General features: G+C 40.5%; 1 protein-coding gene across 11 annotated transcripts in view; it reads left to right on the forward strand.

Annotated features, from left to right (window-relative positions):
• The window catches only part of Abhd18 (abhydrolase domain containing 18), a 67,044-nt gene extending 45,979 nt beyond the window's left edge, over positions 1-21,065 (forward strand). For 4 of the 11 annotated variants that reach the window (NM_001377110.1, NM_026622.4, NM_001377111.1 and 1 more), the window contains 7 exons: positions 2,305-2,332; positions 6,340-6,478; positions 13,064-13,153; positions 13,808-13,909; positions 16,451-16,829; positions 17,794-17,956; positions 18,269-21,065. In NM_001377110.1, coding sequence (NP_001364039.1) covers positions 2,305-2,332; positions 6,340-6,478; positions 13,064-13,153; positions 13,808-13,909; positions 16,451-16,829; positions 17,794-17,956; positions 18,269-18,320 — 953 coding nt within the window. In that variant the 3' untranslated portion in view covers positions 18,321-21,065. The remainder of the gene's footprint in view (positions 1-2,304; positions 2,333-6,339; positions 6,479-13,063; positions 13,154-13,807; positions 13,910-16,450; positions 16,830-17,793; positions 17,957-18,268) is intronic. The other 7 variants (XM_017319591.2, XM_006500779.3, XM_006500780.4 and 4 more) reach the window with 5 other exon arrangements.
• The last annotated feature ends 3,208 nt before the right edge of the window (positions 21,066-24,273 follow it).

The raw sequence follows: 24,273 nt of genomic DNA on the forward strand, positions 1-24,273 counted from the left end.
AACTTTTCAAAACTAGTTAAATTCATTTATCACTTCAGAAAATTATTAAAAAGCAAGAATGAAAAAGAAGAAAATACTGTTTATGCCCTTTTAAAAAGAAATGTAATGCAAAGCAGAGTTCAAGGCAAGCTTTGGATGCATAGTAAGTTTGAGGCCAACCTCAGCTGCAAAAAATTCTGGCTCAAAAAAACAAAAAACAAAAACCAACAACAAAGAGTAAAGGCCAGATATAGTGGTGCATGCCTTTTATCCCAGGAGGTTTTCTGTGAATTTGAGGCATAGCAATTTCCAAGACAGCCACAACTACTCTATATTAAAAACAAAAACAAAAAACAAAAACGTAAAGAGTGTGCCATGTATGGTGGTAAATTCCTGTAATGAGCTCAGAAGTTTGAAGCAGAAAGGTTGTGAGGTGCAGCCAGCATTAGATGTATAATGAGACTAATGTACACATTTTTTAATTGGATATTTTATTTATTTAAATTTCAAATGTTATCCCCTTTCCCAGTTTCCCCTCTGCAAATCCCCAATTTCGTTCCCCCTTACCCCAACCACTCCTGCCTCACCACCCTAGCATTCCTCTACACTGGGGCATCAAGCCTTCATAGGACCAAGGGCCTCCCATCCCATTGATGCCAGATAAGGGCCCTTCAGCTCCTTCAGCCCTTACCCTAACTCCTCCACTGGGGTCCCTGTGCTCAGTCTGATGGTTGGCTTGGAGCATCCAGCATCTGTATTGGTCAGGATCTGGTAGAGCCTCTTAGGAGGCAGCTGTATTAGGCTGGTGTGAGCAAGCACTTCTTGGTATCTGCAATAGTGTCTGGGTTTGGTGTCTGCATGTGGGATGGATCCCCAGTTGGGGCAGTCTCTGGATGGCCTTTCCTTCAGTCTCTGCTCCACTCTTTGTCCCTGTATTTCCTTTAGATAGGAGCAATTGTGGGTTAAAATTTTGGAGATGGGTGAGTAGCCCCATTCCTTATCTGGGGGACCATGCCTAACCTCTAGATAAACCTCTAGATATGGTCTTGAAAAGTTCTCCCTCCCCTTTGTGGGATATTCCAGCTAACATAAATATTTTAATCCTATTTATAATAATGATAAATTTACTTCTGTTTCTTAAGGTACTTATGTTGGACTTAGTAAGTTAAATGTTTGCTATTAAAGTAATGAAATGCATTTATAGTAAAGGCAAACGTTTAGAAAAATAATTAGTTTTCAAGTTGATGTCAGATTATTCAAACACAAAAAAGAAACTGATGCACATTTCTGCTAGTAAGAGGAATATACAGGACTGGAGAGATGGCTCAGTGATTAAGAGCACTGACTGCTCTTCCACAGGTCCTGAGTTCAATTCCCAGCAACGACATGATGGCTCACAACCATCTGTAATGGGATCTGATGCCCTCCTGTGGTGTGTCTAAAGACAGCAACAGTGTCCTTATATATAGCCTGGCTTATGAAACTGGAGGGCACTGTTGCTTGTGCTGTTTGTTGCTTCTGCACTTGTGACCTATACCTGCCACTTACCTTCTTATATCTGATTTCTCACTTTCAGGTGGGAATAAATTCTTAGGTTATACAGAATATTAAATACTCAGGACAATTATTAACCATTTTTTGGTTTAAATAAAAGTTTATAATCATGTATGAAAGCATTTATGATGTAAAAATGGGACATTAAACCATGTTGTCTCAGTGGTAGATCAAATGCAGAAGGTAAATCCCCAGAAAGCAAGATAGAAACAAACACAAACACGGGGAATGGAAAAAGAAAAACTAAAAAGGAACCATACGGGATAATTTTTTAAAATGTTAGTATCTATGTCTATATAGAAAGATTGGCCTGGCATGGTGGCACACGCCTTTAATCCTAGCACTCTGGAGGCATAGGCAGGTGGATTTCTGAGTTCTAGGCCAGCCTGGTCTACAAAGTGAGTTCCAAGACATCCAGGGCTACACAAAGAAACCCTGTCTCAAAAAAAAAAAAAAAAAAAGAAAGAAAGAAAGAAAGAAAGAAAGAAAGCAAGAAAGAAAGATTGTACAACCTTGAAAGTATACCGAGTATATTTATTTATACATTTCAAATAAGTGAATTATTTGGTTTATGATTATATCTCAGTAAAGCTACGTAAATTTTAAAAAATAGTTAAATTGAAAAATATAAGGACTTGTAAGCAACTTTTGAAGTAACTAGGGAGTAGTTACTTGGGATTGTATTCAAATTTAACTGTTTTGCTTAAATAATATGTTTGAGATGAGTATATTTAATTATTTTAAAACTTTCTCTTTGACCCATCTTCTTAAATGGCTGCAGGAAGCCCAAGGACCAAGTGTAAGTATATATCACCTTCATTGTCTTCATTTTTGCAGTCTTTAGGACAAATGTTTGGTTGTCTTCAGTTAACCATTTTCTTAGTTGACTTATAAAACTTATTAAGAATATAGGCTTAATTATTTTTATTTGTTTTTTTTTTTTCTGAGACAGGATTTCTCTGTGAAGCCCTCCCTACCCCACACCACCCCCACCCCCGGTTGTCCTGGCTGCAGACCAGGTGGCCTCTTACTGACAGATCTGTCTGCCTCTGCTTCCCAAGTGCTGGGATTAAAGGCCTATATGACCACTGACTTTAATTCTTACTGATCATCAGGGCAGCAGAAAAGACTTGGAACTGAACTGCAACCCCCCAGCCAGAATGTTACAGAGTTTTCAAGCTCAACATCCATGTATTGTTCTTTCACAGTCAGGAACAGTCATCTTGTTTTTGGCAACAAAGAAGAATAAGGAGGAAGTTAGCTACCTATCTGGAAAGCTCCCCTACAGCCTGGGACCTTGAACTTAATTTTACCTTATGATCAAAATAGAGTCTGAAAACAAAATGGCAGTTTTTAAGATAAGTCTCATTTGTTTGATCCCAACAGTATTCAAATAAGGACAAAGCCTTGCCCTTTTCATGAAGGAAAACCAATGAAGTCAATCTACCAACAGGTTTTTGGCAGGTCACCAAGAACAATGGTGCCATATTGGGGCACATAACTACCATCTATTCCTTAAACAATGCCTTATCCAGTCATGGTATTCCACACAGCATTGCATCTGCAAGGAACTCACTTCATAGTGTGACAGTGGGGCGGCCCATGATCATGGAACACACTCATCTTACTGTGTTCCTGGCTTGATAGAACAGTGGAATGGCCTTTTGAAGAACATTACAAGAGGGTTGGGCAGGTTTTCCAGAGGGAAGTATATGCTTTGAATCAGCACCCAGTGTTCCTTATTTACTGTGAGGACTAGATTAGGATGAACTCTGTGAAACTATGTGAAAGCTAAAATTCAAGCTAAATAGTTCTAGAATTTTCAGTCTGCCGGGTATTGTGGCACACACCTATAATCCCAGCACTTGGGAGGCAGAGGCAGGCGAATTTCTGAGTTCGAGGCCAGCCTGGTCTATAGAGTGAGTTCCAGGACAGCCAGGGCTACACGGAGAAACTCTGTCTCGAAAGAAAAGAAAAAAAAAAAAATTTCAGTCTGGAGCCAAACCCTGAAATCAAATATAGGTGCTATTTTTTGCTTATCCATAAATTACTTAAAAAACAAAGAGTTTTCCAGGGAGTGGTGGCTCACTCCTTTAATCCCATCTCTCAGGAAGCAGAGGCAGGCAGATCTCTGTGGCCAGCCTGGTCTACAGAACAAGCTCCAGGACAGCAAAAGCTATATTTAAAAAAACAAAAAACAAAACAAAAAAAAAAAACAAAACAAAAACAAAAACAAAAGCCCTTCCTCTCTGGAATAAAAAGAAAAGAGTTTATTTGGACTAAAAAGCAGCAATCTGAGTTAGTAAAAGACAGTCTGAGGTTGGGATGATAACTTGTCATTTACTGATTACATAACCTGCCCTCTTTAGTTCTGCATACCTCCTTCATAGAGCAGAGATAAAAAAAAACATTCATCCTGTTGAGTGTGCTGAAACATGCCTTTAATCCCAGAACTCAGGAGACAGAGGCAGGTGGATATCTGAGTTCAGGGGCAGCCAAGGTTACACAGAGAAACTTTGTGTCAAAAACAATCAAACAGAAAACATTGTTTCTTATATATTATTCACTCAAGAAATGTGGTGGTTGGAGTGGAGCTGCAGTCAGTGTAGACAAGCGAGCCTCCTACCCCCTCTCCCCATCCCCCCCCCAACCCCACACTTGATCCATAGTCCTGAAAACCAGTAGTCCAGTTTGTTTGTTTGTTTGTTTTAGAGTATTCAGCAGGAGTACAAACAGCTTGCAGTTTAAATCTTTTAATCAGTTTACTGCTCTTGCTTGCTTTGGTTATGGTCAGGGAGGTGGGAACTGAATGAGATGCCTCACTCAGGAGTCCACACTGGCCTACTTGAACCTCCCACGTGATGGGATTACAGCCATGGATTGTCTTGTCCTGCTTCTCTCCTTTAAAAACTCATCTTAAATCTGTTTACATCCAAAGTAAGTAAACAAAGACTACAAAAGAAAATAGATGGACCAGGTCCACCCTAAATACCCTTGTCTCAGAGCCTCACACACTAGTGTATTCTACTAAGAGAACCGGGCGGTAACAGGAAGCAGAACCTCAGAATTTGTCATTTCCATGCAAGGCCAAAATAAATTTTGTACTGAGAGATAGAAAACTAACTTAAGAACAGAAAACAAAGAAAGTGGGGTCTTTTCAAATGGACTGTGATCAATTTTGATGGAGGAGAGCATACGGTTTGTTCTTGTTAACATTATTGAAACAGGGCTTCACTGTGGAGCCCAGCCTGGCGGGAACCCTGCTCCTGCTTCAGCGGTCCAATGAAATCTTGTCAAAATGCTCACAAATGCACGTAATGATTATTTAGTTGATGCCTCTTACATTAGTTCTGTGAGGAGATAGCAGTTTGGAATCAGAACCTCAGCCAACCTACAGTTTAACACCTGCTATCTACCAAGCCTCTGGTTGCAGAGACCAGGCTTCTCTTTAGGAGAATTCCCCTGAGGCAGGGCACAGTGGCCCTTCTGTAATGCCAGCACCTGTGAAGCAAAGGTTAGTGGGTCAGAAATTCAGACATCCTGAGCTATAATAGACCCTGTATCAAAAATTAATAATAGGCTGAGCAGTGATGGTGCTCACGTTTAATCGCAGCACTGGGAGGCAGAGCCAGAGCCAGGCAGATTTCTGTAGCCAGGGCTACACAGAGAAACCCTGTATCGAAAAACAAACAAACAAAAATTTATAATAGAAAATTTCAGGTATGTTGCTTTCTATTTAAATTAATTTAGTCAGGTTTCATGCCACATACCTGTAATCCCAGCACTAAGACTAAGGCAGGTAGATCTAGAATTTGAGGTCAGTCTGGTATACATGGCAAGGCCCAGTCTCAAAAATAATGGATTAAAACATGCTTTTGTAGTCAGGCACAGTAGCACATAAATGAAATTTCAGCACGTAGGAGGCAGAGGCAGGAAGATCTCAGATTTCAGGGATACATATGAGTTCTCTGCTAGCTCAAGCTACATTCCTCTCAGGAGAAAAAATAAAGTGTAATTGTGTGCCAGTGAAAATGGCTAAACTTGTTAAAAACAAAACAGGAGGGATGTTAGTGGTTCGAGACAGGGTTTCCCTGTATAGCCCTGGCTGTTCTGGAATTCACTTTGTAGACCAGGCTGGCCTCAAACTCAGAGGCTGGCCTGCCTCAGCCTCCACCTCCCAAATGCTGGGATTAAAGGTATAGCCCAGCTTTATTAAAAATATAAATGTTAGCCAGCCATAGTGTTTTATGCCTCTAATCCCAGCATTTAGGAGGCAGTGGCTGACAGATCTCTAAGTTCCAGGCCAGTCTGGTCTACAAAGTGAGTTCTAGGACAGCTGGGGCTACACAGAGAAACCCTGTCTAAAAAAGAAAAATCAATACACTTTAGGGGTTGGAGAGATGACTCAGCAATTAAGAGCACTAAGTACTCTTCCAGAGAACCCAGGTTCAAATCCCTGCACCTACATGGCAGCTTATAACTGTAACTCCAAGGTCTGACATGTTCACACAGGTATACATGCAGAGAAAGCACCAATGCACATAAAATAAAAAATATTTGGATAGAGAGATGGCTCAAGCGGTAAAGGGCACTGGCTGCTCTTCCAGAGGTCCTGAGTTCAATTCCAAGCAACCACATGGTAGATTATAATTATTGATAATGAATTCTGATGCCCTCTTCTGATATGCAGCTGTATGTGCAGATAGAGCCCTCATAAATAAAATAGATCTTTCAATAAATAAATGAATTTTTTAAAAATGTAAATGCATGAAAGAAATCATTTTCTATTTTATTTTGCGAGGCTAGAAGATCCAGCTTAAAAAATGTGTCAGACCTATTTGTGATGGGAGGCGCTCTTATTCTTGAGTCTGCAGCTCTCTTGCACTGGCTGGAGAGGGAAGGTTATGGACCTCTTGGGATGACTGGAATATCCATGGGAGGACATGTGAGTTTCTAAAGCTTTTATTTCACTACCATCATGTTTATAAATAGGAGTAATTTCAATTGTACTTGAAGCATGAATTTAATGTCAGTCAAAGTAGGAAGTAGACAGTTCCAATAGGAAGTAACGTAACTTTGTGTAATTTATATAGACAAACATATATTGTACAACTTCAGGTGTAGCTCAGATTTTGGATTTCATGTTTTATTAAAAGTCGATTACATCATCAATGGGAGGAGAGGCCCTTGGTCCTGTGAAGGCTCTATGCCCTAGTATAGGGGAATGCCAGTGCCATGAAGTGGGAGTGGGTGGGTTGGTGAGCAGGGGGAGGGGGGAGGGGATAGGGGGCTTTCAGAGGGGAAACTAGAAAAGGGGATAACATTTGAAACGTAAATAAAGAAAATAATTTAAAAAAAATTTTTTTAAATTGATTACAGCTGGGCAGTGGTGCACACCTTTAATCTCAGCATTTGGGAGGCAGAGGAAGGCAGATCTTTGAGTTCAAGTTCAGCCTGGCCTCCAGAGTGAATTCCAAGAAATGGAGAGACTTTGCCTGACTTAATCCCAGCCCTTTGGAGGCAAAGGCTGGCAGATCTCTGTGACTTCAGGCTATTGTGAGCTACAGGGCAAGTTCTAGGATAGGTGCCATACACAGAGGAACCTTCTCAGGAAAAAAAGAAAAGTTGATTACAAATATATAACTTTTCTTTTTTTTTTTCATTTTATTTATTTATTTATTTATTTTTTCCATTTTTTATTAGGTATTTAGCTCATTTACATTTCCAATGCTATACCAAAAGTCCCCCATACCCACCCACCCCCTATCCCCTACCCACCCACTCCCCCTTTTTGGCCCTGGCGTTCCCCTGTACTGGGGCATATAAAGTTTGCGTGTCCAATGGGCCTCTCTTTCCAGTGATGGCCGACTAGGCCATCTTTTGATACATATGCAGCTAGAGTCAAGAGCTCCGGGGTACTGGTTAGTTCATAATGTTGTTCCGCCTATAGGGTTGCAGATCCCTTTAGCTCCTTGGGTACTTTCTCTAGCTCCTCCATTGGGAGCCCTGTGATCCATCCATTAGCTGACTGTGAGCATCCACTTCTGTGTTTGCTAGGCCCTGGCATAGTCTCACAAGAGACAGCTACATCTGGGTCCTTTCGATAAAATCTTGCTAGTGTATGCAATGGTGTCAGCGTTTGGATGCTGATTATGGGGTGGATCCCTGGATATGGAAGTCTCTACATGGACCATCCTTTCATCTCAGCTCCAAACTTTGTCTCTGTAACTCCTTCCAAGGGTGTTTTGTTCCCACTTCTAAGGAGGGGCATAGTGTCCACACTTCAGTCTTCATTTTTCTTGAGTTTCATGTGTTTAGGAAATTGTATCTTATATCTTGGAAAGTATATCCTTGCTTTTGCTATCGGTTAGAAGAAAAATGAACTGGAAGATACTTTTATCTTTTTTTAGTGCATATTAGCTGTCCAAGATATTTTGTGACATTTCATTATGCATAGAATGTAATTTGATAATGTGATAATGTTCACTTTATTTATTACCTTTCTCCATCCCCAATACCACGAATGTATGCTTTGTCTGTTAGGATACATTGAACAGACTCTTTTTGTTTGTTTGTTTGTTTTCGAGACAGGGTTTCTCTGGTTAGCCCTGGCTGTCCTTGAACTCACTCTGTAGACCAGGCTGGCCTCAAACTCAGAAATTCGCCTGCCTCTGCCTCCCAAGTGCTGGGATTAAAGGCATGCACCACCACTGCCTGGCTTTGAACAGACTCTTAATTGGTTTCTCTGTGCCAAGTCTTTTCTTTCTTTCATTTTTTTATTATTGAAAAAAGAATTTTTTATACAATATATTCTGATTATATTTTTTCCCTCTTCCATTTCCTCCCAGATCCCTACTACCTTCATACCCATCCAGTGTATACCATTTATCTTTCTCTGAAAAACAAGAAAACCAGGTGATAGCCAGCAGTAGTGGCACACACACACCTTTGGTACCAGCAGTCCAGGAGGCAGAGGCAGGTGAATCTCTGAGTTCATAGCCTGCCTGGTCTACAGAGTGAGGTCCAGGACAGGACAGCCAAGGCTACACAGAGGAATCCCTGTCTCAAATAAACAAACAAAACCAAACAAAAACATACAAATAAAACAAGAAATATACACTCCCCCATCCCCCAAAAACCCCTACAAAATTGGAAACCAAGGACCAATTGTCTTATGGCCAATAAGTCTACAAAGATGCCATTGAATTTTTTTTGTGTTGGCTATCTATGCCTGGCATGAGACCTATCTGAATTGTGGTTAATATGCTCGTGAGACTCAGTTGGAGAATACTCCATTGTTTCCTTTTCAAGTGAGTACCAATTACAGACAGCCTTTGGTTAGGGTTGTCAGACTCTCCCTCTTAGGGGTGGCAGCCAGTCTGGTTAGAACCTGTTCTTGGTTCCTGTCTCTGCAAGATCATGTTATCAGTCTATTGTCTAAGACAGTTTACTTAGCCATCAACTACCTCTGGCTCTTCATCTTTCCACCCCTCTTTGCTTCTTCTTCCTCTGTACAGGCTCCTGCGTGCTGAGGAGAGGGTAAATGAAAACATGCCATGTAAGGCTAAGTGCTCCAACCCGCTCCCGCCCCCCCCCCCACCCTGAGACAGGGTTGCTCTGTAGCCCTACCTATAGTGGAACTCAGTCTGTAGATCAGCTGGCCTTGGACTCAGAGATCCATGCCCCTCCAACTCCCATTGTCCAGTTGTGGGGCTCTGTTCTCAACTATTTCAAGAAGCCTCCCTGATGACAGCTTGTTACAGGTCCTTCAAGCTGACCGAGACACGAAAGACATGGACACCAAGTCGGATTCACACAACAGCTTCTTTACTTGTTCTCCTTGCAGCTTTTCTTACAACAACTCTCCTTACAACAGCTTCTCTTACTACAACTAGCTTCTACTTAGGGCAAGGGCTAAACAACAAAACCTCCTATACTCGCTAGAACTGACCTCATCTAGCTCCACCCCACCTCATCCAATCAGAATTCACACACGCTCCAGGCACGAGCTGAGGTCAGTCACCAATAGGCTGACAGGTCCGGATTGCGAGGAAAAGTCCAGCCTGGCAGGCAGCCCACGCATGCTTTTTCACTGTGCATGCTCAGACAAGGCAGTAAACAAGTAGGGTTCACGAGCCTGGCAATGGGCCAGGGCACCATCTAGGCCCATGCGGCTGCACCCCCTTCCTGCATCTTCCCCTTTTTGTTTTATTAGCAGCTCTGGGATCAGCATCTGTCTTAGGTTGCCCCCATCCGTGCCACATCCTTACCCGTCATGGGAGTGACTAACTCACTTTCACCATCCTGTCTTAGGTTGGTATGCACACATGAGGGTCTTACCCGTCATTGATTACTGATCCAGCATGTTGAGCCAACATTGGGGGGATGTTCCTGTTTCTAAGGCTGCCATAGCCTGCACTAAGGCTCGTTTAACAGTACTGTGCTGCCTTCGCATACGTGCCATCCAGCAAAGCATTCCTCCACACACAACAGTCATCAGGAGTGCCCAAAAGGCCATCCCTCCCCAATTTTTTAAGACTCCCACAGTTCCCTGGATGATCTCCAGCCATTGCTTTGCAGTTGCAATTTCCACACCAGTGTTGTTCAGGGCAACAATTGATGCTCACAATTCCTTCCTCTTTATGTCGAGGTCGTGACTCCAATTTCCTAGCAGCATCGCACCAATTGCACGCGACAGATTTGCAGCTCTGGAAAAATTCTGATACTGAACAGAGGTTACACACATTCCTGACATATGAGTAATGCAGGAAGCAAATACTAACTGCTCCAAAATATTCATCTGTTCCTGCAAACAATCCACTCTTTGGTTAACCATAAGGATACCAGCTTTCAAATTTGTATTCCAATGGAGCCGAAGCCCCGATTTCCTCTTTTCAGTCCCCTTGAAGGGAGACACCCCTCTGGGGGAGGAAACCATGATCTTATTTTTGTGAATACCTTATTACTTTCAAAACACAGAAGTACATAAAGAAAAACCTTTTATTCAAACTTGGCTATATTCTGTTCTATACCCCCATACCACACTGCCTTCTGTTCCCTGCCTGTTCACTAAATGTCTTTTCCATATCTTTTCAATGCTTACTGAAATACAGATTTTATAGACATAAATTTGTAACATATTTACATAGAGCATACATATGCATACCTAAGAACTTTAAGTGTTTTTATCTTACACAAAACAATGGTCCCTTTCATAGTGTTGTTTTCCTTCTAATACTATTGGCTAGTCCTCCCATCCACTATATAAGACCATCTTTTCTCTTTTTCTTTCATTTAAAGCATTCTCCTTTAATGGCTCATGTTTCTACTACTGAGTCTTCAGGAGCTTTCCTGCAGGTAGCAATGTTTTATCTTTGAGAAAATTGCTCAAAAAGTACATAACCTTAACTCTTACTGCCTTTATCAGAGTTTAAACTCGTGTTCGGGATTTTATAAAGACAGCCTGGACCCCATAAGTTGAAACTGACTCCTTCAATCTTTGTACAACCTTCCAATCCAGGGATTCATGATACTGTTGCCCCTATTGGTCCTGAAAGACTGGAAAGGCCCCCACAATGGCGGGCACATTTTTCCAGACTTTTACATGAAGACTACGCTTTCCCCTTTTGTCTCCCTCATCTTTATCAGGGGGATGGGAAGGCAATGGAGGGGCTGATGGTTCAGGCGGCCTTCCGTGCCTCAACCTCCAGCGGGACATCCAACTACAGACGTCACTGTCTGTCAGTCCCGTTGCTGTCACTAGTAGACCCTGCAGAGCTAGATTCCTTTCTTCTCTTTCTTATTTTACTTTAATTTTAGTCGCAGTTGAACCCATTTTGCTGAAATTACCTCCGTCTCTATATCTGAGATCCTTAGTGCTCCGTCCGTCCCCTTTTTTCCCAGGAATCTTACTGATTTTCTCCTTCATGAAGAGAAACAATCACTTCAAACCTCTCCAAAAAGAAACTGAGCTTAGATACACCAACCTTCCACCAAGGTGTTGCTCTCTCTAGCAGAATAAGTTTACTTTTTCAACCACCTTCTGGTGATTTAATTATAATTCCTTGCTGGGTTTGGTGACTTGTCTACCTACATCCTTTACCCATTTCCACTCACTGGCCACTTACCTAAATTTCCTTACCACTGCTTACCAAAATTTCCTTACCGCTGCTTCAATAAATCCTTACTGCTGTTTACTAAAGTTTCCTTAGGCCTGTACTTTCTTTACTTACCATTGCCGACTGATGCAATGAGTTCCCTGTACGGGCCACCACTTGTTCTGGTCATCTCCACTCCACGAATGACACGGACACCAAGTTGGGTTCATGCAACAGCTTCTTTACTTGTTCTCCTTCTTGCAGCTTTTCTTACAACAACCCCCCTTACAACAGCTTCTCTTACTACAACTAGCTTCTACTTAAGGCAAGGGCTAAACAATAAAACCTCCTATACTTGCACCGACTGACCTCATCTAGCTCCACCCCACCTCATCCAATCAGAATTCACACACGCTCCAGGCATGAGCTCAGGTCAGTCACCAATAGGCTGACAGGTCCGGATCGCGAGGAAAAGTCCAGCCTGGCAGGCAGCTCACACATGCTTTTTCACTGTGCATATTCCGGCAAGGCAGTAAACAAGTGGGGTTCATGGGCCTGGCAATGGGCCAGGGCGCCATCTAGGCCCATGAGGCTGCACCCGCTTCCTGCAACAGCTAAGTGAGGCACTGATCTGAGTCCTAGCCTGATTTCTTTTAAATTTTCCTCTCTGTTTTTGCTTGAATGCTCTAAGTCTCATCTTTGCTTTCTCCTGCTCAAAATGCACTAGCTTGTTTCACGGGGCTCTAGCTATGTCAGGCACTAGTGTTCTCTAGTGCATCACCTGTGTGAGAAGACAGCTTTACAGCTCCCTAACAAAGCCCATTTGACTTTTTACTAAAATTTCCTTACTGCTGCTTACCAAAATTTCCTTGTAATTGTGCTTGACTTTCAGTCCATTTCCATGGTACTGTATCCTAATTGCTTGCCCCACTGTGTTCTCCATGAAGCACTTAGTGAAGTTAGTACCTGAAGTGTGCTTTGATTGATTGTGTAACATTTATTTGTCATTAGCATTGTGTGTGTATGTGTGATTTATGGACTTAAAATGTATGTGAAGTTTGCTATAGATGATCATTTGAGTTATAAAAACTTAAATCCAAATGTTACTGGAAGCCAGGTGTGGCAGGTGCGTGCTTGTAATCCCAGAACTTGAGAAACTGAGGAAGAGACAGCATCCATGTGAAGCAGCAGCAGCAGCCTGTGAGCACAGCAAAGCCACCTCAACAATTCTAAATAAAGCCTGGGTAGTTTCTTGCTTTCTAAAAGGAACGTTATATGTTGTTGAGTCTATAATTTAGAGACATTCTCTAAATGTTACAGCCCTAGTGTTCATGTCTTACCCACTTCTTACCTTACAAAAGTACTTTTCAGTATTTCGTATTTTTCATATTAAAGAACAGAACTCTGTAAAGTTGCAGTTTTCTAATTAACAGATGGCCTCCTTAGCAGTGTCCAACTGGCCCAAGCCCATGCCGTTGATTCCATGCCTGTCTTGGTCCACAGCATCTGGGGTCTTCACTACGGTAATTGATTGCAGTTGATACTTGATAGCATGTACTTAAATATATTATAGTAGGGGTCCCCAAAGTCACCCCTAGATTTAGTGACTTCAAGAAGGAATAACAGAACATACACACACACACACATACACACACAGCCTAACTTTAGCAAAAGGAAATGACAGAAAAATCAATAAAAGGAAAAGGCACATGAGGCAAACCTGATGTAGGCTCCAATGGTCCTTGCTCAGCTGAATCTCATGGTTTATTCTCAATAATCCATGCAGTCAGTTGTAACAGATAAGGAAATGCTGTTCTTCACTGAGCCTGGTAGAGCTAAGAGTCTGCAGCCAGTGAGTTAGATGCCCTGTCTCCAGTGTACTAGAAGTCAGAGGGAACTGCAGTGTTAAGCAGAGCACAGACGGTACAAACAGTATGACTGTGATGGCCCACTCTTATCATTTGGGGAAAGTTCCACATTAGTGTGAAAGCTGCTTATTGATCAAACTCCCAGACTCATTCAGGATATAGATGGGCCTTCCAAAAGATGAGTAATCTCAAGCCCAGTTGCACTAACTCTTATACAGTAATTAGTAACAACAACAACAACAACAATAATAATAATAATAATAAAGTACTGAACAAGCTATGTAATGATTTTTTCTTACTTTATTTCAGGGTGTATTGAGTAAATCAATTAATTGGCGGGAGCTCGAAAAGCAGTATTATACACAGACAGTTTATGAAGAAGAAATTATTCATATGCTTGAATACTGTGGGGTAAGTTTTGGTTTGGATTGGTTTGCTTTTTGGTTTTTTGAGATATACCTGCCTCTCCCTCCCAAATGCTGAGATTAAAGGTGTGAGCCACTATGCCCAGCTGGAGTATTTTAATGTTCATGTAACACTGAAGTAAAAGTTGATTGCATATTTAGTTATATAAATAAAATAACATTTTTTTCTGTGTAGCAGCTTCCAGTGGTACTTAGCTTATTGACCTTGAACTCCAAGTGTCCTATCAGTTCATTTTGGCAGGTATTTGGCCCTTTGTGCTGGGTTTTATGGTAAAAATGGTGCCTCTAACATGGTGTTAGGTGTGCTGAGGTTTGGGAGTTTGTTAAACTCATCTGATAGTAAATTGGAATAGCTTTATTTCATTATTGGTTATATTGACCATATGTTTATAAGTCTAAGACGATGTGTTTTATATTTCTGTAACTGTATGTGTGTGTGTGTGTGTGTGTGTGTGTGTGTGTGTGTGTGTGGCCTTTGCCCATCTTGGATTTTTTTTTTAATTTTGTGTGTGTGTGTGTGTGTGTGTGTGTGTGTGTGTGAGCCAAGTGTAGTAGCATACACCTTTAATCCCAGCAATTGGGAGGAAACGGCAGGCGGATCACTGAGTTTGAGAGCAGACCAGTCTACACAATGAATCCAGTACAGCCAGGGCTTTATAGAGAAACACTGTCTCTAACAACCAAAAATAGTAGTTTTATTACTATGCAAATAAGTGGATTTCATTGTGATATTTTCATACATGTTATAATGCTTTGTGTTGCTGTTTGCTCCCCTGCCTTGCCTATCTCTACCTCTTCCCTTTTCATGTTTCTTTGTTGCTTTTGGTTTTTCTTTGTTTTCGTATGTGTATATATGCAGTATTTGTCTCCCTGAGCCTGGCTAATTCTGCATAATCATCTCCAGTTTCTTCCATTTTCCTATAAACATAACCATTTACAGATAGATAAAATTTAATAATATACTATATACCACATTTTCTTTTCAGCTCATTTTTTCTATTATACTTTTAAAAATTATTTCATTCTAGCTCTCAATAAAAATTATTTGAGCCAGGCATCATGGTAGTGTACATCTTTAATCCCAACACTTGGGAGGCAGAGTCAGGTAGATCTATTTGAAGCTAGCTTTCTCTACATAGTAAGCTTTAGACCAGCAAGGGTATGTCTCCAAAATAAATAAAATTTTAAAATTGATTGGCCATTTGTCTTAAGTTACAAGGCTATCTTGCAAGGATGTCATTTGGTCTTTTGATTTTTCTTTATGTATATAGTATTTTCATTTAAATTATGTTGTATTTATAAGTCAATACATTTTGAATCCATTTTTGTAACTTTCATAGGTAATATTTTTTCTTTTGTATTTTTTAATTGTTAGTCTATCCCAAAGAAAGGATTTATTTTATTATTTTTTAGTTATTTCTTGTACCTAAATGTACATTGTAGTACAGACATGCCCATCAAATTTTTAGAATGTCTGGAATTAAAACAGATTATAGCTATGTTTTGGAGTTTTTGGCAGTGAAACCTGATGCAGGTAACTTTACTCTGTTTGATTTTGCGTCTTTGAGATAGCATCTCTCTGTGTAGCTCTGGCTGTCCTAGAACTCTGTAGACCAGGCTGGCCTCAGACTCAGAGATCTGCCTGCCTCTGCCTCCCGAGTGCTGGGATTAAAGGCGTGCACCACCTGGCAACTTTGACTTTATTAGGAAACATTCAACAGAAATGTCCCGTTAATCTTCATCTTCAAATGTTGTCATCTGGTTTTCCTTTGGCCCTGTAAGGATGATAGTAAATATTCCTACATGAAATTTATCATTTAAAAGATGCTATTTTAAGCATTTTGATGGTCCAGTTCATTGACAGCACACTCACAGCTGTGAACCATCACCACCATCCATCTCAAAATCTTTCCCATCTCCCCAGATTAAAACGCTACCCATTGAACAATAATTACCACTTCCACTTTCATGCAACCACTTCACCACCACCAATTTGTTTCCATCTTTAAATGTGACTATGAGAAACCTTTTATAATAAGCAGGATACACATTTCCCCTTTTGTATGCAGTTTATTCATATGGCAGTGTTCGTCCGTGTGCCTTTAGAAGAACTTTAGAGCTAGAAGTGGTGGCCTGTGCCTGTATTCTCAGCACCTGGGAAGCTTAAGCAGGAGCATCAAGAACGAGAGGGAGCCTATGTAGAAGGACCCTATGTTCTCCAGAACAAAGGAGAGCAAAAAAGACTTGTATTACTCTGTGTGTGTGGTGACAGGGATGGTTTTCTGTAACAAGTTCTCACTAGGTAGCCCCAGGCTAGCCTAGAACACACCATTCTCTTGCCTCAGCCTAAGTGCTGTAATTATAGTTGTGTGTCACTGCCCCTGGCTGATCATGAACTTCTGAGACTAGGCCATTTTATGTAGGCTGTGCCATATTTTACTTACTGATACTTTTTACCTTTTCTGTTTTTAAAATGTTTCATAACATTCTAATATATACTATATGGTTTTTCTTATCATCTATTCAGACAGATTCTTTCAAAATGGGACACGAGTTCATGAATCACTTGCCTAGCAATGCAGACAAGCTGACTAACCTGAATCTGGTTTCCAGAACTTTAAATTTAGATATGACAGACCAAGTTGTATCCCCAAAGGATGCCAAGTGCCATAAGTCTGGTAAAACATCTATCAGTGCTCCTTCAAATGGACAGCTGTTGCAAGATACAGCTAAGATGGAATGCTTGAATCAAACGCTCTCGACTAACAAAAGTTGGTTTGCAAGTTACAACCCTCAGTCATTTCACCTGCTCAATAGAGAACAAAGAAGAAGCAATCGTCAAAAAGAATCTTTAATATTCATGAAAGGAGTCATGGATGAATGTACTCACGTAGCAAACTTCTCAGGTACTAATTGCCTAAGAAACTGGGAACATCTGGAACATTTGTTATTAACGTACAAATATTCGTTATATACACTTCATGTGTGGATGGGTGTTTTGCCTTCATACATGTGTATACATCACAAATATTCCTGGTGCCATGGAGGCCAGAAGAGGGTGTCAGATCTCCCTGAAACTGGAGTTACAAATGATTGCTAGTCACTCTGTGGGTGCTGGGAATTGAACACAGGTCCTCAGGAATAACAGCCAGTGCTCTCAACCATTTGAGCCCTCTCTCCTCTAATCTTGTGTTTGTTTTTGTTCTTGTTTCTGTATGAATCTTTAGGATATTCACTTTGGGACTAGAGATATAGCTTGCACAGTGTCTGGGTTCAATCCCCAGCAGTGCATCAACTGGGAATGGTGGTACATGCCTGTAATCTTAGCATTAGCACACAAGAGGTAAAGGCTATCCTCTTGGCTACAAAGTGAATTTGAGGCCAGTCTAGACTATATGAAAATGTTTAAAAAAATCATTTTACTAGATGAATATTGTGGTACCATTGTATATTGTTTTTTCTTTGTGTGTGTTGATTTGTATGTACATATACGTATGGAAACCAGAAGTCAACACAAGTGTCTTCCACAATCACTCTCCACCCTGGCAGAGCTTAATAATTCCACTAGACTGGCTTGGCCAGTGTCTATGCTTCCCCAGAGCTGAGAATATAATGAAGCCCTATGCTCAGCTTTTTAACATGGGTTCTGGGAATCTAAGTTCGTGTGTCTATGCTTGTGTTGCAAGCACTTTATTAACTAAGCCAGGGTCTGAGGCAGGGTCTAAGTTGTTCAGATTGGTCTTGAACTTGTAGCCTCCCAAGTAGCTAGGATTACAGACTCAGGTATGGTGCGTTTTCTTTGAGAATATGATTTTAGGTATTTATTCAAAACTCAAACAACTTTTTAATGTATCAAAATCCTATACTTAGTTCCAGTTGATCCAAGCCTCATTATAGTGGTACAAGCCAAAGAGGATGCCTATATTCCACGAACAGGAGTTCGAAGCTTGCAAGAAATTTGGCCTGGTTGTGAAATCCGGTATCTAGAAGGGGGTCATATCAGTGCTTATCTCTTTAAACAAGGACTCTTCAGGTAAGATGAATTGTCTCACCAGGTATTTATTTGTTGCTTGATTGGGGGATATTTTTTGCCTTAAGAAATATATGAAGGCCAGCAAGGAAGTAAGTGGACTAGAACATAAAACAAAGATACATACTATTTTATATTGTACACTGAGCTGTTTCTTCATGTACTGTCCTATTTTGTCCTCTAGAGAATGAAGGATGTAGGATATCAGAAGCACATTTTATCAGATAGTTGGAATCAGAGATAATTTTAGAAATATAATAGTTGTCTGCCCTTTCCCATATTTGTTAATGACTAATTCTTTACATTTCATTTTAGACAAGCCATCTACGATGCCTTTGAACGTTTCCTTCATAAATATGCTAACTAATTGGATTGATGTATTGTATAACATCCTATTTCCTACAAAAAGAGTTTACCCAATGATGATGTGAAAAACAAGCAAACAGCACTACATACTTGATTGTTGCCAAATTAGTCTGTGTTGCCAGTGTTACGGGTCAGTTACAAACTGTGGATACATTTCAGTAATGAAAAAACTACTTGAAAAATACAATCCTGAAGTATTTGTAACTCTTTAAAAAATCTCATATACCTTATACAACATCTGTTGTTACTATTTATGAAAACATTTTAATTGTGAATAATTTATTGATTCAGAATAAATAGAAACTATTGGTTTTTTAATAGAATTGTTGAAACTAAAATTGTAACATCACATGTACTGTATATTGTTCTATGGCAGTTTTGCTATTAACTTGATTTTAAAAACTCGTGTCTATCCTTTTTGTGTGTGTAGTGGGTTTATAATTTGGTTTTCAACTTTAGGTGATTTATTGCCATAGAAATACCTAAGATATAAAATCAGTGTTAGCTTTGAATTATGAAAACATCCTGAGTGCTGAGCTGCACCCTCTGTGGTAGTGCACTTGTAGTCCCAGCACTTGGGAAGTGGAGACAGGAGTGTCAGGAGTCCAGCCATTCTGTTTTTCATAGCAAAATTTGAGGCCAGCCTGAGCTGTATGAGACCCTGTCTCAAACAATTGCCTGGCATGGTAGCTCATGACTTTAATCTTAGCGGGTAGGAGACAGAGCCAAGCAGATCTCTTGAAGTGCCAAGGCTGGGACCATGCTTGCCCAGCCTACCTAGACTCTGAGGCCAGTCCCCAGCACTGCCAAATGAAAAGAAAAGCTGGAGGTATTTGGGAAATGGGGGTTATACATGTTTTCTCTACTTAAGAGAGTTTTATGTCGAAAATGGAAATAATAAAAGAACATTGTACTAGATGGTGGGTTCTGTCAGACATTTCTTATACACCTGTTCTTCAGTTGCTTACAGACTGAGTTAACAACTTTGACCTTTTAATTTCAGAATTTAAAAGCTACATATTAAATTAAACCATTGTACAGAAAAACACGAGGTTTTACACACTGCTAGCTTTTTAAATGGAAATTATATGGATAGATATTTGGTGCTAATGTTAAACTGCTCTGAGCTAAAATGTTTAAAAGGCAAATGTGTTTACTTTGAAATCTGTATTGCCCTTAAATTTAAATTAGGTCTTGCAGGTCTAGTGAGGATATGTGGATTGTAACATACCTTCTGCAGCTTTTTAAAAAGATGCTATCGCACTCCAATGTCTTTGCCACTAAAATTTCTACCAGCTATTTAAACATCTTTACTGTGAAATCATTGATAGCAAAGAAGTAGCTTCTTGGACATTACTTTTTAAGGTTTATTAATTTTATGTATATAAGTACACTGTCACTGTCATCAGACATATCGGAAGAGGGCATCAGATCCTATTACAGATGGTTGTGATCTACCATGTGGGTGCTGGGAACTGAACTCAGGACCTCTGGAAGAGCAGTCAGTGCTCTTGACCACTGAGCTATCTCTCAGCCCCTTGGACACTATTTTCAAGTAACATTACAGTAGAGCTGTTAGAGCTACAGCAATTTTGTACTTTCAGGCTTGAATACAAATACAAGAAAACCTGGTCATGGTTGTGGTGGTGCATGCCTTTAATTCCAGCAAAGTCAGGTACTCTCTGAGTTGGAGGCCAGCCTCTGGGCTACACAGAGAAACCCTGTCTTGAAAACAAAACAAAACCACAAAACAAACAAAAAAGCAAAAGAACTGGGTGTAGGACCATGAGTGGTGGCACCCTCTTCCTCCTGCACTGGGAGGCAGAGTTCAGGGTCAGCCTTGTCTTCAGAGGAGTTCCAGGACAACCAGGGCTACACTGGGTATTACTGGAGGTACATCCCTGAAATTCCTGCACTTGGGAGGCAGAGCATCAGTCAACCACAAGGTTCAGGCCAGAATAGTCTACATAATATATTCCAGATCAACTAGGGCTACCTGTCACATATAAGTTTATTTTCATCTTTTAAGTGGCTGTTTCAAGACAGCATTCGCAAAACTACCTAAACTTATTAATTCAGAGAAGAAAATGCCTTTACTCACATTTCTTCAAATCCACTCTGCAAAATAGTAGCTTAAGTACTATAAAGTCTCAAACCCTTGGGACAAATGGCTGAAATGCTTATCTAACATATCAAATTGAATCTGGCCACAAGGTTCTCCCGCCATCCCTACTTGGTTTCCACACCCCGCCTCCTATATTGAACTCTCTGAACTTTGCTGCCCCCAACATACACACACACACACACATACACACACACACACACACACACACACACACACACACACAAGTTGTATATAGTCTTTGAGAAATTAATGTATTCTCAAAGAAGTCCTCTATGCCATTTTCCTGTCACTTTGTGGATTAGGTCTATGAAATACTACAGATTCATTCAGAGCAGAGTTGCAAGGAGCTCACCATGGGCCAGTTTGACCCAATTTTATTTGGTGTACATAAGAGTGGGCATTCTTATATGTAGCTACTACTCTATATTTACGACTCAGCCCTAAAGACCCTGAAGAAGTAGTTCTGTAGTTAGACTTCATAATTTACCAATGTTGTAAGTATATCATTTTATCAATGTATTTTAATGTGGTGCTTTCTCTATTAAAATATTAACAATATAACAATTTTTAAAATATTTGCCAAATTTTATATTTCCTAATAAAAATCTATTTTAGAAAGTATTTGCTTTGTGGTTTGTTTTTTTTGTTTTGTTTTGTTTTGTAAAGAGGTATCATTCCAACTACCAGAAGCATGTTTTATTTGATTCATGTGTCTGAATTTGAGCCAATTTTGTTTGCCCTTAGATATTGTACTCATATGGTAAGGAAGAAATAAGGAAGGAAGGCTCTAACACAATATCACTATCTCTTCAGAGCCCGCTTTGCACCATGTGATCTCAGGAGAACAGTCATCCTGACACGTGATTCTCGGTGTTTAACTCGGATGTGATTACATTAGAGATAGTAAACATATTGCAAACAAAACCTCAAGGTGTCAGCAGGCCAAGAATTCCCTTTGGCTGGGAGGAATGGGATCCTGGACAAAGGCTGCCAAGGAATGGTTTGGAAGGCGATGTGGTTGCTCAGATCTGTAATGCCAACACTGGAGTGGTTGAGGCAGGAGGACCTATAGTTCACGGTCAGCTCGGCTGACTCCGCATATGGACCATGGATGTGTACATGCATCTGCATGCGTGTACATGCCTTTATCTCAGAAAGCAGAGGCAGGTGGATCTCTGAGTTGTACTCCAGCCTGGTGTGCAGAGTCAACTCAAGAGAGTTAGTACTACACAGAGAAACTGTCTCAAAAAATCAATAATTTCTTTTTGAGACAAGGTTTCACTAGGTAGCCCTATCTGATCTGGAACTCACTATGTAAATCAGACTGGCCCTGAACTCATAGATCCACCTGCAGCTGCCTCTGCCTCTGCCTCTGCCTCTGCCTCTGCCTCTGCCTCTGCCTCTCTGCCTCTCTGCCTCTCTGCCTCTCTGCCTCTCTGCCTCTCTGCCTCTCTGCCTCTCTGCCTCTCTGCCTCTCTGCCTCTCTGCCTCTCTGCCTCTCTGCCTCTCTGCCTCTCTGCCTCTCTGCCTCTCTGCCTCTCTGCCTCTGCCTCCATAACATTGGAACTAAAGGGAGGGTGTGCACTATGCTGAACTGAGAGTAGAATTTTTTTTCCAAAGGAGATAACTTATTTACTTGGGGTTCAAAGTTTTGTTCCCTATCATCAAAATCTTTTGCAAATATTCATGTATCAAGGCTGTTCCACCAGGATATCTTGCATAATTTTGCTCAGAGAATGTCTGCAAAGATATGTACTGCCTGATAATCTGATGATAATCCATACCTAAGTAAATGATTTCATTTTTCTATGTAGCTCTGCCTGGCCTGGAGCTTGGTATATAGATAGCAATATATAGACCAGGTTAGCCTCTACTCAGAGATCTCCTGCTTCTGCTTTCCAAATGTCTGGAACATATTGGACCCTTTGTAGTATGTTTATAAAATTCCACTTGATTGTTCTCCATACTTGTCATAACATAAAGTGATGACGGTATCACACACGGTTTTATTGTGACTACAGAATTAGTGCATTATTAAGCAACCATAGAAAACAGAAGTGAGTACACATGGCTGTGTTCCAGCAGTGTTATACTTAAGGGACTGAGAGCTGGAGAGATGTCTGAGAGGCTAAGAACACTGCTGTTCTTCCAGAGAACCCAGGTTCAATTCTCAACACCCATATGGAGTTCACAACTGTCTGTAACTAACTCCAGTTTCAAGGTATCTGGCATCCTCACACACATGCATATGCAGAGAAAAGGCCAGTGCACATAAAAATAAGAGTTTTTTTAAATCTTTTTTTTAAAGGAAAAACTGGAATTTGAACTTCATATGATTTTTCACATGCCATAAAATAACCCTCTTTTCATCTTTAGAGTGCTTTTCTAGCATGTTCAAGGCCTGGGTTCAGTACCCACCAATGGAGTGGAGGTGGGGATCAAAGAAGCTAGTCTTAGTTTATGCTGTAGAGTGTGGACGGGATTTGGCCAGGGCCATAGTATGCCAGTGCCCAAGCCAGGTAACCCTGTCACACACCTTTACACTACTCTGTATCATCTCCTTGGGATGGAAGCAGCTATCCAGTAATACAGCTACTCCCACTCAAGGGCCATTCAATAATAAAAACAGTTGGGCTAGAGATGGAGTTCAGTGGTAGAGTGGTAACATTTGTGAGGTTCTAAGTTTGATCCCACCACTACTAATCAATTAATTAGTTAATTAATTAATATAATAAAGGCAAAAATATTTACATCAGAAAAAAAGCCATAAGCCTTTCCTTTATTTTCCTGTCAATGACTTTGTAGGTTCCAGGGTTATAGCAAATTTTTCTTTTTTTTTTTTTTTTAAGATTTATTTATTTATTATATGTAAGTACACTATAGCTGTCTTCAGACACTTCAGAAGAGGGCGCCAGATCTTGTTACGGATGGTTGTGAGCCACCATGTGGTTGCTGGGATTTGAACTCAGGACCTCTGGAAGAGCAGTCAGTGCTCTTAACCAATGAACCATCTCTCCAGCGCAGCAGATCTTTCTAATGTTAGCACATTTCATTACATACCAAAAATTACATTCAAGGGCTAGAGAGATGGCTCAATGGCTTAGAATGCTTCTGTGCAATCACAAGGACTGGGGTTACTATGCCAACAACCATGTTACAAGCTGAATGTGGCAGAGCATATACTTGTAATTCTAGCACTGGAAGGGGAAGAGACGGATTCTTTGGGGCTTGCTGGACACCAGCAGGTTCTTCAGTGGGAAACTCACAGTGTGATAAAAGACTTGACATCCTCTTTTCACCTGTGCATGCAAACATACTCATGCACACACACACACACACACACACACACACACACACACGTTAAATGGAAAGCCTTTCTGTTCATAAATAATGAAATTTCTGAGAATGAAACCAGAATATAGCTTCCTCATATTTTCATTTAAAAAAATGAAACCTAAGAAGAAACCTAATTAAGGAAATAAAAATAAATCATCTACAAGCTACAGATTTGATGTAATTCCTAACAAAATTCCAATGATGTCTTGAGCAGAATTAGGAAAAAAATATCCTAAAATTCATATGGACTCACAAAACACCCCCAGGACCCAAAGTAATTGTTGACAAAAAGAGCAATACTGTAAGACCTCATCGTCTCACTTCAGGATATGCTACAGTGATAGTAACAAAAACAGCAAAGTATTTCACAAAAACACATAGGCCAATAGAATAGAAGACCCAGAAATCTGCACAGCTACAGCTACCTAATGTGTGATCAAAGTGTCACAAACAAGCATGGAAGGGCCACCAATACGCTCAGCAGGTAACCATG

This window comes from Mus musculus, chromosome 3 (genome assembly GCF_000001635.26).
Source record: "Mus musculus strain C57BL/6J chromosome 3, GRCm38.p6 C57BL/6J".
NCBI classification, from domain to species: Eukaryota; Metazoa; Chordata; class Mammalia; order Rodentia; family Muridae; genus Mus; species Mus musculus.